Below are 14,765 nucleotides of genomic sequence, written 5' to 3' on the forward strand. Positions count from 1 at the left end.
GCAGAAATGTTTGTGAAGCACTCTGATATTATAATCATGAATGCTATTGAAAAGCCTATGAGGAAATTATTAATTATGCGTTCAGAGCAGGTTTTGAATAATAATGTGCAGTAAATAAAGTATGGTGCCACCCATTGTAAAGCATTTTTTATGGAATCGAAGAGTATATCTTGGTTAGATTTTTAGCTAGCTCAGGAAAATTTATTTTTCCTCCAAAAATGTGTTAGTGGGAAACTACATAATTGATTTTACGAATTAATAGTGTTGCCAGTCGTTTATGTAGTCTACTTCATTAGCTTGATATACTTCTAGATGCAATTTTAGGTTTTTATTAAAAAAGTGCATTTTTAAAAAAAAAGTGAATCGGGATGATGTATATGTTGAAGTGTAATATCATGAGTCAGAACAATATACATATCAAGTAGTGAATATCTCATTAGAAATGAGTCTCTTGTATTCAGTGCTTCCTTGTGCTATATTTCCTTAATCTTGCTGTCATGAACTTTTAATCTACAGAATTGTAAATGAAGTAATGTTTATTTAAATGAGATAAAAATTGGATCCTAAAATATTGCTTCAGTACTTATTTTGAACTTACTCAAGAAGTCAAATTCAGTATGGAATAAATTGCTTTAATAATTCACTCAAAGTAGCACATTTTACTTCAGAAATTGCCATCTAACAGTATTTTGGCAGTATGAGGTGCTGCTGTTTTTTGGTGGGTACTTACCGTTGGGAATTGCATATGTTTCAAAAGTGACTTGCTAAGAGTGAGCTGACTAAAGGTCTAGTCCTACAAGGTGTTGAAGATTGAAGCCACTGGTAGTTGCTGAGCACCTTACAGGATTTGGCTCTCAGACTTTTAGTACTTGCAGGTCCATTACAGATATTTTAGAAGTTGGTAGCTCCCCACAACCAAATACTGTTTCTTTTTCTGACTCAGGACATGACATACAAGAGTCAGAACGCTACATTCAAGAGGGACGCTAGGGTTTGGATGGTATTGCAACTTTAGTCAACTACATACAGTTTAGTATCAGAGGGGTAGCCGTGTTAGTCTGGATCTGTAAAAAGCAACAGAGTCCTGTGGCACCTTTAAGACTAACAGATGTATTGGAGCATAAGCTTTCATGGGTGAATACCCACTTCGTCAGACTCTCTGTTGCTTTTTACATACAGTCTGTTTTAATTGTATAATCCTATCTAATCCCATTTAGATAAACTATAATTTAAAAATATGGATTTTTTGGTCATGTTCAGACACGGCCCGAGATTTTAGTGAGAAGGGTGGGCCTGTTTTGAACTGCATAGTTGTGCAATGTTTGGCTAAATTTCTGATAGTACTATAAATAAGTTATCTTCCAGGCTTAAATTACTTTTAAATTTAGTTTTCACAGAAATCATTGCTGAAAGCCCAGACTGTCAGCAAATGGAAGCAGCACTTTCATATCTTCATCCCTGAGTTCCTTGTACCCCCTGTTAACAGAAATCTGCAAATTACTGGTTTGTTAGATTTGAAAACTTGGTCTTCAGTGTATGATCATTTGAAGATTCGAAAAGATTTTTATGAGCTGAGATACTTAAGGTTGGAATAGAATCAACTCTTGTTAAGCATGAGGTTCAAATCCAGTCAGTATCTGGAGATTCATGTTCAGCTCCAGGAAAGTATTCATCAAAATAGGAGTACAATCTAGACAAATGAATGAGTATTTTGTCTTTAACAGCATTTTGATAACTTTCATTCTGTTCTTTTAAAAAGTCTAACACTGGAAACATCTTGGCAAGTCCCTTTTCATTGTGGGCTCATCAAAGGCAAAGCTGTTTCATGAATCTCCAATTTTTTCTTGCATATCTAGTATATTTATATTCCTACCTTGCTATGGTAGGTATAGTGCATTCCATTTGTCAAATACATCCACCCTGTAAACTAATGTAGGCAAAAAGTCCATGTTATGCATGTAGTCTGCAAGGTCTGTTTTCCCAAGGAGGAAAATTTGGATTGCATCACACCATTCAAAGATAGTTGTCATGTGGAAAAGTGGTACAGTGCATCTGACTTCACTGTGAAATAGAAGATAAGTGTTGTCAGAGTCCATCCTTTCTTACAGCATACTTAAACACTGTGTTTTCACTGTTTGGGATTTTATAAAATTAACCATTTTAATAACAATGTTGAGGGCTTAATGTGCTTTAGGTTACAGCTTTGTGATGGATCATGTAGTGTGTCCAAATTGTAGCAGGTGCCACTTTATTTACTTGTGCTCAGTACTTAATTTGTAATGAAAGAGGTGCTGGGGTTCTGGCTGTTCCTCTGGCAGCTGAATGACGTGTAACTGATGCAGGCAGAGATGCTGGGGCTCTGAACTGCCGAGTCTAGAGGTGCTGGGGTTCAGCCCTGGCAAGTCCTTGCACAAATTAAGCACTGCTTGCTTGTGCTGCAACCCCACTGTTCTTTCTGGTCATGGCTGGTTTCTGCCCCATCTGTGCACAGCCCCCTACGCATAGCCTGGTTAAGACATTCATCCACTGTGACGTTATCAAGGATCTTGATTATTTTCTCATCAGCTTGAGTTGGGATTTCTTTGCAAAATAAAAGTTCTTTAACTATTGTACCTAACTATAGGGTAGTTAAGCCCTGGAACTAGGTTCCAAGGGAGGTTGTGGAATCCCATTCTTGGAGGTTTTTAAGAACAGGCTAGACAAACAACAGTCAGGGATAGTCTAGGTATACTTGGTCCTGGGTCATTACAGGGGGCTGGACTAAATGATCTCTTGGGTCCCTTCCAGCCCTAAATTTCTATGATTCTATGATCTTCAGGCAAATGTTTGCTACATGTAGTTTAGAACTTGATAATCATTCAGTTATAATGCTGTCACACATCTGTGTCTCTGTCAGCCCCCTTTCCCTATGTGCTGGTGCTGTTGCTGCCGCCACTGGCACTGGGAGCCTCGCTTTGCCTTCTGCTCCAGCAGAGGGCCTTCAGCTGAGAGACTTCCTGACAAATGCTTCCTCCAGCGGGAAGTCTCTTGGCTGAAGTCCCCCTGCAGGAGCAGAGGGTACAGAGAGGTTTCTTGCTCAGGCAGCAGCAGCATAAGATGCAAAGCCATAGATAAGACACAGATGATTTTTAAACCTAGTTTAATAGTCTCTTAATTAGGGGTGCGGAAACCCCCAAACCAGCATATTGATTCAGTTTTGTTCCCAAACACTCGTGGCTTCCCCCGGGAGTCACAACTCATGGTTTGGGAAGCATTGCTTTAAATGACCATAATTGAGAAGTTCCCTTTGGTTCCATTTTTCTGCTCCTTTACTGCAGACAGGGTTCTGCCCTTTAGGTGATTGAAAGGAGTGGGGAGGGGCAAAGGCTGGGGGCCAGGAAAAGACTAGTGGAATTCAAAGGGCAATACTAGGAAAATTAGGACCTGTAATTCTTCCCTATTGGTTAAGGTTAGATGATATTGTAACTAAAAATGCTTTAGCCCTTTCTACTCTACAGCTTCCACCATTGCTATTAATGGAGAATTATGGATCCCAATTTCCTAATGTAGATGTAGCTAGAGAGCCCCCAAATAATTGCTCATTCTTGGGACGGAGGCCTCATGTTAAGTGCCAGTAGTCTGAGGAGGGAAATCTTAGTATCTTGGGTGGATGGGAACAAAAAAGGATTTAAAGCATTATCCATTTTTACAGCCTGAAAAATTCTAGAGGCATAATATTTCTTTAATTATGAAGTGACAGCAATAAAAATGGATTTCTTATGAGTTCCAAACTAAGAAAAGATGATTGTCTCCCCAGCAGTTAAATGAATGGCATTTTTTTACAGCCTTATCCAAATGTATAAATGTGAAACTTTATCCAAGTAAACACCTTGGGGATCAAGAAACATGTCTAAAGTTTAATATTTATGGCTCTGGTTTGGAGTAAAACCATTTAAAGTTGTGTGGTTTTGAAGTGAACACCTCAATCAGCCTAACTATAAAAGAGCTTCCATCCTCTAATAATATAACTTATTATTTCCAGAGGAACTTTATCTTTTCATACTTTTCATTATGACAATAGGAATGCTAGTGACTTGAATATACAGTCAACAAATACTTACATGAACAACAGAAAGTAATTACATTGCTAGAAATTGATAGGCCAGCATTATTCAGACCATAAAGTTGCATTACTATATCCTCCTTTGGAGAATTGTAAATTAAACAAGTAAACAATAGTACAGTGTTAGCTAAGAATGTTCTTCAAACAAGGTCTCTGGTTTTAGAGATGTACATGTATGTATCCTAACACCTTATACCCTAACACAGTGGGTACTGAAAAACTAGTATCCGAGTACGACAGACTAGAAACATATTAAAGATAAAATGCAACAGTCTGGTTTATACCAGAACTTTTTGACTGGGATTAATTGGCTTGTAAAGGTACTTTGCAGTTTATAACAAATTTAATACCATAATACGTTTTAAATCTAAAATGCTGATAAAATAACTCATTTTAATGTGTTGATTTACAAACATAAGGCTGCTGATCTCTGTTGTGCAAACTGGTTAGGCAACTAGGAACTTAAAGGGGTAGGTTTTTTCCCTTCTCCCGCTGCCCACCACCACCATGTAGTAACTTGTACAAGATACAGTATTACTTACAGGCATCTATCTAGCACTTATAAAAATAAATGCACACTGCAATCCTGAATTTTATAACTTTTTTGCTGTTTTTAAATAGCTTGTAAAAATGGGACGTCGTTCATCAGATACTGAAGAAGAAAATAGAAACAAAAGAAAAAAGAAACACCGTAGACGTTCATCTTCAAGTAGTTCTTCAGACAGTAGAACATACAGCCGTAAGAAATCAGGAAGGAAGTCAAGGTCAAGATCACGGTCTCGAGAGCTCCAGTCCCGTTCACATTCTTATGAAAAAAGGTGAATTTATAATGCTTAGTGTTACTTTTGTCTGTAGGTGGGGCAGCTTCAGTTATGCAGCAAGGCTAAGAATATTTGAATACAGTGCATGTTCTGGGTAACTGTCATACAAAATCTGTCAAACACCTGTTTTGGGCTTTCCTAGCAAAATTATCTGAGTCTTGCACGATACTGTTGTTTTTCCGCTTAGTTACAAACATCACTGCTGTGAATGTAAATTTAAAGTAACTTTTCTGTTTAAACAAACACCTGCTATCAGACCCCATCAGAATTTTAAACTCTATTTTTTTTTTTTTTTGGAGCGGTCTAATAGTTTATGCACTGATTTCAGCATAATTTCATTCAGCCAGTCATACACAACTATGTGTCTTTGTGCTGCTAGCTTAAAACAAAGTGAATCTAACCAACCAAGAGTGTGATGGAGGAAAGTAGACTTTTAAAATGGCAAGGTTTGAGATGAGTTTTACAATTCATATTTACACTTATTTTAAAGGTTATTTTTCTACTATAATTTTTATCCTTTTGTGATGTGGGGAGAACATTAGTTTAGTGTGTCCTCAAGAAACAAACACTTCATGCCAATACCTCTGCTAGCTTCTGCTTGATGTAAAACCTCTCCTTGCTGGGCATGATGACCAAGAAGGTGGTATCGAACTACTCCAGCAGCACCTAATCTCCTCAGAAATCCTGGATGCCTCTTAATCTGGCTTCAGATGGTCAGGGAACCAAGATTGTGCTTGTTGCACCGATGAAGCCAAATTTTAGATGATGAAGGTGAGACTAGTCGAAGAATACTCAACTTGTACTGCTACATTTGACATAATTGATCAGAAGTTGCTGCTGAATCACTTAACATTTTATGACATGAATAAACAAGTGCACTTGTCTAGTTTTATTCTTTTCTAATCAGTCATAAATCATGATGGGCAAGTCCCGCATTTCCCCATAAGCCTAGACATGTGGAATCCTTTAGGCCTATTTCTTTTTTCTCTTCCTTAGCATCTACATAGAGCCCTTAGGGGACATAGTAAGATGACATGGGCTTCAATGCCAAAAATATGCTGCTGATATGCAGCTTTATGAATCTCTTTCGTCTAGTGCAGACATGGATATCTCACAGATAAAACAGAGCTTGAGGGAGATTGGAGTCTGGATGAAGACCAGCTTACTTAAATTGAATCCAGAAAAGACCAAAGTGTTTGCTTTGAGGATCTGGCTATCACTTTTGCCTCACTCTCTGTTTAGGGCATTTGCACCTGACAGTTAAGATGGTATTACACCTCAGGGTCAGGGATGAATCGAGCATGACCCTTAAAAATCGAATAGCAGCGGTCAATAAGAGGAGTAGGAAAGGTTGGAGAGAGGTCTTGGAGGCCAAATATAGGCTGTTAGGTAAGAGATTAAAGTCCTGGATGGTAGTGTTCTCTGAAATGCTTTCAGTTCCATGTGCACAGCCAGTTAGACAGGCAGAACTGCAGGGTCTCTATGCGTGGATTAGACATTAGAGTTGGGAGGAAGGATTTACGTTTATTAAGAACTGAGGAACCTTTTGGGAAAGGAGGTGGCTATACAGAAAGGATGGGCTCCACCTGAACCAAAACAGAACCAGGTTGCTGGCATATAAAATTAAAAAGGTTGTAGAGGAGTTTTTAAACTAAGGGCTGGGGGAAAGTCGACAGGTGCATGGAAGCACATTCCAACAGAGACATTATCCATTAGAGGAGGATTTATTAAAGGAGATACTCTGTATGCTAGTAAAGAGCAGAGGATAGAAGTTGATAAAGTACAGGTAGAAGTTGATAGTTGTGTAAGACACACCTTCACCATAGCATTCTTCAGAGAACCAGGATGGAAGGAAACTAAATAGCATGTTCAAAAGCAACAGCTCTTCTAATAGGACTAACTCTAATTTAAAAGCTCTACTGACTGTCCACTAAGCAGTCTTTGCTATATTTTTTAATTTGTGTGCAGTAATAAACACGATAGTGAGACTATACTGGTTCAGTCACCAGTGGATCTGTTGTTGGCAAATGATGAAAATCATTTGTTCCTGTTAATTATTTTTTTTCCCAGCTGTCTTTGATATTATTGACCATGAAGTTTAGATGAAACAATTGTGAACCCAGGCAAAGATAGATGCCAGACTCTCTTCTCTTGCAGAACACAGTATTTGGTAATGGCTTATCAGGCCATAGGACCCTTGTATATTACCAAGATTCTGTTCTTGTGCTCACTTCTTTTAAGCCTACGTGATGTCATTGAGAGAAAAAGAGGTTGAGGTAATATGGGTTGTGATGTCTCCAGTAGGCAGAGAACACACACTGCTCTATAAGTCTGTATTTCATTGGCTCCAGCTGTTTGTAGTTCATTGGTTGACACAGTCTCTTTCTGGGTTTAGGGCTTGGATGAAGGTCAGCTGACTGTAACTCAATCAACCAGAATAGATTGTGGTTATGTGGATAAATTAGGAGAAGTGACTGGAAGAAATAGTGGAGCTGTTGGTGTTTCTATTGGAGGTAGTCTGCCCTTGTTTATGGATCCATTTGGTTCCTTATTTGTAGGGATGTAATTCTGTCACCGTGGTCACAGCTTGTCAGAGAACCTGTGAATTTTGCCATTTTCAGCTCCATTGTGAAAGCTCACCACTGTACAGAACCATTTATATTGGCCCTGCTGCCGTGCATTAACAGTTCGTTAGTTTGCTTTGATATAATCTTCTTTGTAATGGGACTAGATCAAAGCAAACTAACAAACTGTTAATGTGTGGCAGCTGATCAAAGCAAACTAACAAACTGTTAATGACTGACAGTAGGCTGTACATGAGCAGTTCATTACTTTGCTTTGATCAGTTATCTCCTCAGCTACCCCTTGCCTTCTGCTATGCATCCTCCACTACCACTAATTGCCTCCTCCTCCCTTACCAGTTAATCCCCAACTTATGTCCCTGCCTCCTCCCTTACTCATAACTCCCCTTTTGCACCCACCACAGCATCTCTTCTACCTGCCGTTACCCCTTACACCATTTCTACTTTTCACCCCGCCTTTAAGCTGCCTCCCTTCAGCCTTCTGCACCTATTCAATACCCCATAGCTCCTCTGCTCCACTCTTGCCTACCCCTGTGTCAAACCCCTCTCTGTCCCCTCCTTCCATTGTAACTCATCCCCCACACTCCTCTCCCTACTGCAGAGTTGGGTCTTTGCCCCCCTCATCCCTGGATCCCATGTGGTGACCATTGCCATTCTCTGTTTTGCTTCCCCCTTGTAGGTTCCCTGGTTCTTGACCTCCCACAGCCCACTCTCCTCTGAGCTCGCCCAGTCTGTCTCCCCACCCCGTCACCAGAGGAGGAATGGTCAGGTTGGGATCTCACGTGGGTGGTTTGAACCAGTCTCCACCAAGCAACTGGCCAGGGCACCAGGCAGCACCTTTTGCTTCCTGCCTGGATGAAGAGACTTTTCTCCAGAGAAGCACCTCAGAGCTTGGGATCCATCAGTGAAATGTTGAGCCCGGGCAACAGGTGTCAACAAGGGGCTAGGATAAGAGATGGGTCAAAGATTGCGGGAATGGGGATTGAGGACTTGGGGACCTACCACGGAGAAAGGAAGCAGATAACAGGAGCTGTCACAACAAGGGACCTGGGGCATGAGTGGGGGGTGAAGACCCAGCCCTGTTCCATCTAGGAGTTCTGCACTGGGGAGAAGAGTCTGCGGGGTGGGGTGGAGGAGTCAAGGGAGAACAGATGGGGGAGAGGCCCTCTCATATCCCTGCACAATTTGAGCATTGATTAATACAGGGGTTCTCAAAGTTCATTGCACCGCGACCCCCTTCTGACAACAAACATTACTACAGGACCCCAGAAGAGGGGACCAAAGCCTGAGCCCGCCTAAGCCCCGCCACCCCGGGGGGAAGGAGGGGCAAAGCCAAAGCCCCACTGCCCCCAGATGGGGTGCCAAAGCTGAAGTCCCAGGGTTTCAGCCCCAGACAGGGGGCCTGTAAACTTAGCCCTGCTGCCAGGGCTGAAGCCGTTGGGCTTGGGCTTTGGCCCTGGGCCCAAGCAAGTCTAAGCCAGACCTGGCAAACCCATTAAAATGGGGTTGTGACACACTTTGGGGTCCTGACCCACAGTTTGAGAACCGCTGGACTAATAGTTTGTTCGCTTTGATCTAATCCTGTTTTTTTTTAAGAGGATGACATTGAATTCTTAATGCGCGGCAGTTGCGTCCACAAGTTGCAGTGACCATAACACAAAATGATCTATTTTTTATCATGACTGTGCTGTAAATTATGCATAATTTTACTGTGACAAAATCGAATCCCTATTCACTTGCTTCTCGATTTCCAGGTACAAGGTGTGGCCCAGAGAGTGTGGTGTTTATTTTTTTGTATCCACACTTGACAGGAAGTAACCTTTCTTCTTTTGGAAAAGTGCACGTCCACAGTGATACACGTCTCTGTCATTTGTTTCCCTTATACAGTTTCCAAAATAAGACTCACCTCTTCTCCCGGGTTTTGGATTGGGAAGGAAGAGTGTCTTAGTGGAGGTTGTAAGAGTTTTTTATGTTTTGAAATGTGGGGATTTGTGAGGATCCTTGTTTTGGGGGTTGTCATAAACATACAGCTAAGGGTAGCATAAAATCCCTCCTTATCTGTAAAGGGTTAAGGAGCTCAGATAACCTGGTTGGCACCTGACCAAAAGGACCAATAAGGGGAGAAGATACTTTCAAATCTGTGGGGGAAAGGTTTTTTGTTTTTGTGTTCCTTTGTTCTCTCGGAGTCAGCAAGGAACCAGGGCAGGGAAAATACATCTCCCTAAGCCATATCTGAACTAAGCATCTAATGTTGCAGAAATAAACCTCTACCCTGATATAATGCTGTCCTCGGGAGCCAAAAAATCTTACTGCGTTATAGGTGAAACCGCGTTATATTGAACTTGCTTTGATCCACCGGAGTGCGCAGCCTTGCCCCCCCCCCCCCGAGCGCTGCTTTACCGCGTTATATCCAAATTCATGTTATATCGGGTTGCGTTATATCGTGGTAGAGGTGTAGTAAGTAATAGTAAGGAAATGCATTAGATTATCTTTTGTTGTAGCTTGTGAATTTTCCCTGTGCTAAGAGGGAGGTTTATCCCTGTTTTTTGGAACTTTAAAGTTTTGCCTGAAGGGGGAATCCTCTGTGTTTTGAATCTTTTTGTTACCCTGTAAAGTTATCTTCCATCCTGATTTTACAGAGGTGATTCTTTTATTATTTTTTAAAATAAATTCTTTTAAGAACCTGATTGATTTTTTCATTGTTCTGGGTTTGGGTCTGTGTTCGCCTGTACCAACTGGTGAGGATATTATTCTCAAGCCTTTCCCAGGAAAGGGGGCGTAGGGCTTGGGGAAATAGGACTGCAAGTGGTCCTTTCCCTGATTCTTTGTCTAAATCACTTGTTGGTGGCAGCATACTGTTCAAGGACAAGGTGGAATTTGTGCCTTGGGAAAGTTTTTAACCTAAGCTCGTAAAAATAAGCTTAGGAGGTCTTCCATGCGGGTCCCCACATCTGTACCCAGAGTTCAGAGTGGGGAAGGAACCCTGACAGGGGTAATTTCTATTTATTATTGCTTTTCTAAGAGTTTTTCCATGTGTTAAACGTGTACCCAGAGGATTGGCAAGATGCATTTGTATAAACTGAAATAAATAACTGAAGTGAATTCCATCCTTCTCTACTCCATTCACCTCACCGAGGAGGAAACTTCAAGTTGTAATTGTGATAATTGAAATTATAATATTATTGGGCAATTTAAAAATATCAGGCTATGTAAATTCAAAAAGCATACATAAATGCAAAATTAAGGTTACCCATTACAAAAGTTAAGATAACATAGATATATTAAGTTATGCATATAACAAGAACAGGATAGAAAATACTGCATAAAGGCAATATGGCTGAAAAACTATGTGCAGTGTGGCTGTGGGAAACATAACTTTATATGTCTTGAATTTTATTTTTACCATTGCAACCTTAGTCCCTGATCTTGCAACATATTCCATGCAGTTGTTCCTAAGGCCTACATAGATCCTGCTGTGCTATGTAGTCCTAAATGTGAGTTTAACTTTATATTTTGTATGTAGGGGCCACAGAGAGGCAATGTGATCCAGTAAATTGGGCTCTGGACTATATTCTGTTCCTGGCTTTGTCATTGACTTGTTGCATTACCTTGGGCAAGTCACTTCACCTGTATGTGCCTCTGTTTCTCCTCCCACTCTTTTGTCTATCTTGCTTACTTAGAGTGTAAGGTCTGTGGGGAATGAACTGTCTCTTGCTATTTGTACATAACATGCCTAGCACAATGGGACCCTGATCTCAATTAGGACCTCTAGGTGCCGTTTTAATAAAAATGAATAATAGATTATTTGAGTGTCCTTTTTAAACTAACATTGATAGGTGTTTTTTAAAAGCAGGAGTGTGCTAATAACACATTGTTATTTCAGACGCAGACATCGATCTAGCAGTAGCTCTTCATATGGATCCAAAAGAAAACGCAGTCGTAGTCGATCGAGGGGCCGAGGAAAATCCTATAGGTCTCAGAGATCAAGATCAAAGAGTAGAACAAGAAGGTATGATTGTTTTCATTTTCTCCTGCCTTCCTTCCCACCAGGAAAAAGTAATAATCAAATAGTCATATTTTCAGTTTTTTAATCGATTTCCCCCATTCTTTTACTAAGAAATGCTATGTTATCATAGATTCATTTTAAATTATTAAATGATTTGTTGCTGATTGTTTAAAATGTTCTAAAAGCAAATTAATATTTTAGATTTCAAATGAAACATTCTAAAAATATATTTTGATAAATAATTAGAATTTAGCTAAAATCTATGATTAAGCTATAATATGTCATAGAGAGAGAATTCTAAGAAGTTGTTAAATCAGTGCTGGAAGCTAGAAGATAGTTATCTGCTCTTTGAATATATGCTGCTTTGGCCATTTTTTAAACTGTTGACATAAAATCAAGGCCTTTAAATTAATATAGTTGTGCTTTTTCTATAAAAGTAAAAAAAAAAATTTAAATGAGAATTATTTAATAAATCAGTTTGTCATATAATTTATTTTCAAAAGTCAGTTTTTTGGTCAAATTAAACTTCTAAAAACATCATCCTGGAGTACTGATAGCCTGTGAAATTCAATATAAAACATCTTAGAGAAACCAAACCTTTAAGACAGAAGGAAGGAACCTTTTAAAATCAATGTTAGTAAAGATCAAGATTGCTTTTTTGTAAACTTCAAATAAAAGGGGAAATTCTTTTGGTTTGAGAGCTTTACTTACAAAAGGGCCCTCTGCAGCATTATAAATAGAGCCTTATTCTTATAAATGGACAGGTTTTTTTTTTTTTTTTTTTTTGGGACTGTAGAATTCCATTTGTGGTCTTTCCTGTCTCACCGTGTGAAATTAGCTTATTCTCCAGTGGTTATATCTTATACAAGCCATGTGTGTAGTTATGTCTGGTGGACTCTGCTGGGTATCCTTAGTCTCCAGATAGCTATGGAGTTTGGGATATGCTAGCCCTCAAACTGGCATGTCATTTCAAATTCCCTGTAACTTAAAAATTCAAATTGGGGAACACTTACCCCGGTAGTGTAGACAAGGCCTAAGTCGACCTAAATTATGCTACTCCAACTACGTGAATCAACGTAGCTTAGGTCAACTTACTGCAGTGTCTACGCTGCGCTGCTCTTATTTCGGCGGAGTATTGGAGTCAACCGGAGAGTGCTCTGCGGTTGATTTAGCGGGTCTTAGACCCACTAAATCGATTCCCGTTGCATCTATCACAGCAGCGTCTATTCCCAGTAAGTGTAGACATGACCTTAGATGAGAAGATGAAGTACATACTGTGCGTTTGGCTGGTCAGATGCAAAGGACAGCTAAAAATGAGCCTTAGACTGGCTTAACTGTAACAATCTGAAAATTCCTTGCCTGTTCACAGATAGGTGGTTTTCTGTGTTCCTGAACCAGGCAAATAGTGGCTTTATGTGAAGTCTGTGTAGTATTGGCTTATCATAGACCAGCCCTAATTACTTTTCTTTTCTCTTCCATCCATGGCCCTCTCAAAAAGAGAGGGTTTAAAGTCTATGCAAATTTCTGATGTTTCATGTTCAGATGTATATAGAACCAAGATTTGCAGACATATGTGGTGTGGAAAGCTATAACTTTTTTGGTAAATCTGATTGTGACTAATAGGGGTTTTTGATAATAACAAGAAGAGTTGTTAAAAATACTGACCATGTTCTAAAAGTGTATCCATGTGTTAACTCTGGAAGTAGAAGGTTTCAAAGAGTATTTTATAGCATGTTTTAATGTTTTTGTAACTTTTTAAAAAAAATAAGTTTCTTACTCTTATTTAAATGTGTATCCTCCGAAAAATCTGTTTATTATCAATGGCTATCAACATCATTGTTTTAGTCACTCTCTATTGAATTTTTCTGGCCTATATCCTGCTACTGAATGATAACTACCAGACAGGTGAGGCACCCAGTTCTGAATTTTTGTATAAAATATTTAAGTGATGTTTTAGTTTTAAATATACCTGATTAGGAGAATTGTTTTCTAAATGTGGCTAAAAAAATGAGCAGTTCTTTCACCATCATTGTTCATATGTGCATTATAACTGTTGTCTGGATACTTGCTTCTTCGGAACATGTGTAGTAGCATTTTGGTTATTTAAGCAGCTTGATTGGTTCTCCAAATGGACTTTGACAATAACCAGGCAATCACAATAGCAGCTATTGAACTCAGTGGGAATACTTGTGCATAAATGTTTGCTGATTTGGCTCTAAGTTTACAAAAAATTGGGTTTAAAATAATGAAATGGCAACAGCATAAGGTGCAAATGGAAGTATATTTAGTAAGCCAGATATTGAATTTTAGGGAATATAGGACCTACGTAGTAATTTACAGAGCTGAGGGTTTTAGTGTAATTAAATATAAATACCAGGTAATATTTAAATACTCAAAGTAAGACTAATAGACTAAATCAGTGTTTCCCAAACTTGGGACCCCGCTTGTGTAGGGAAAGCACCTGGCGGGCCGGGCCGGTTTGTTTACCTGCCGCGTCCACAGGTCTGGTCGATTTCGGCTCCCACTGGTCGCGGTTCGCTGCTCCAGGCCAATGGGAGCTGCTGGAAGCGGCGCGGGCCGAGGGATGTACTGGCTGCCGCTTCCAGCAGCTCCCATTGGCCTAGAGCAGCGAACTGCGGACCTGCAGACACGGCAGGTAAACAAACCGGCCCGGCCCGCCAGGTGCTTTCCCTACACAAGCGGCGTCCCAAGTTTGGGAAACACTGGACTAAATGATTTGAGCTTTTGGTAGTTAGTCCCATGGTACAAAATGTTACTTATTTATGAAATGTATGGTGTTTACAACAGTCTAAATTTTATATAATTATGGAAGCATTGCTGTAGTTCACTTTTAATTACTAATCTCAAGCATGTTTTTAAGTAAATAGGTATGAGAAGTACCCTAAACTGCAAAGGGAGAAGGGCATTTAGCACACTGAACGCTTACAAGTAAAGCTCATGAGGTCACACTGGCTGCTTCACTCTGATTTCCTAGTATGCACCATGCTGTGATGTTACAGCTACCGTTAACCATGGGTTAGGCTCATTTCTGGGGAGGAGTTATGTCAATTACTGGTTTTTTTTTTTCCCTTGCAAGGATTAAAAGTATATACTAAATAAAATAGGAAAAAAATACAGAACATTGTAAAACTTTGCAAGATTATTCAAAAACACAATTTTTTGACTTGACCCAGATAGTTGGACTCTGTTTTCTGTGATAACACATTGTGTGTGCAGGGACTCTGCAGCAGAAC

General features: G+C 39.7%; 1 protein-coding gene across 1 annotated transcript in view; it reads left to right on the top strand.

Annotated features, from left to right (window-relative positions):
* Positions 1-14,765, top strand: part of RSRC1 (arginine and serine rich coiled-coil 1) — a 352,313-nt gene that overhangs the window by 4,704 nt on the left and 332,844 nt on the right. Inside the window, exons 2-3 of the mRNA XM_024192668.3 lie at positions 4,724-4,920; positions 11,389-11,514. Coding sequence (XP_024048436.1) covers positions 4,733-4,920; positions 11,389-11,514 — 314 coding nt within the window. The 5' untranslated portion in view covers positions 4,724-4,732. The remainder of the gene's footprint in view (positions 1-4,723; positions 4,921-11,388; positions 11,515-14,765) is intronic.

The sequence above is a fragment of the Terrapene carolina genome, unplaced genomic scaffold (assembly GCF_002925995.2).
Source record: "Terrapene carolina triunguis isolate 2854851 unplaced genomic scaffold, T_m_triunguis-2.0 Scaffold88, whole genome shotgun sequence".
NCBI lineage: Eukaryota > Metazoa > Chordata > Testudines > Emydidae > Terrapene > Terrapene triunguis.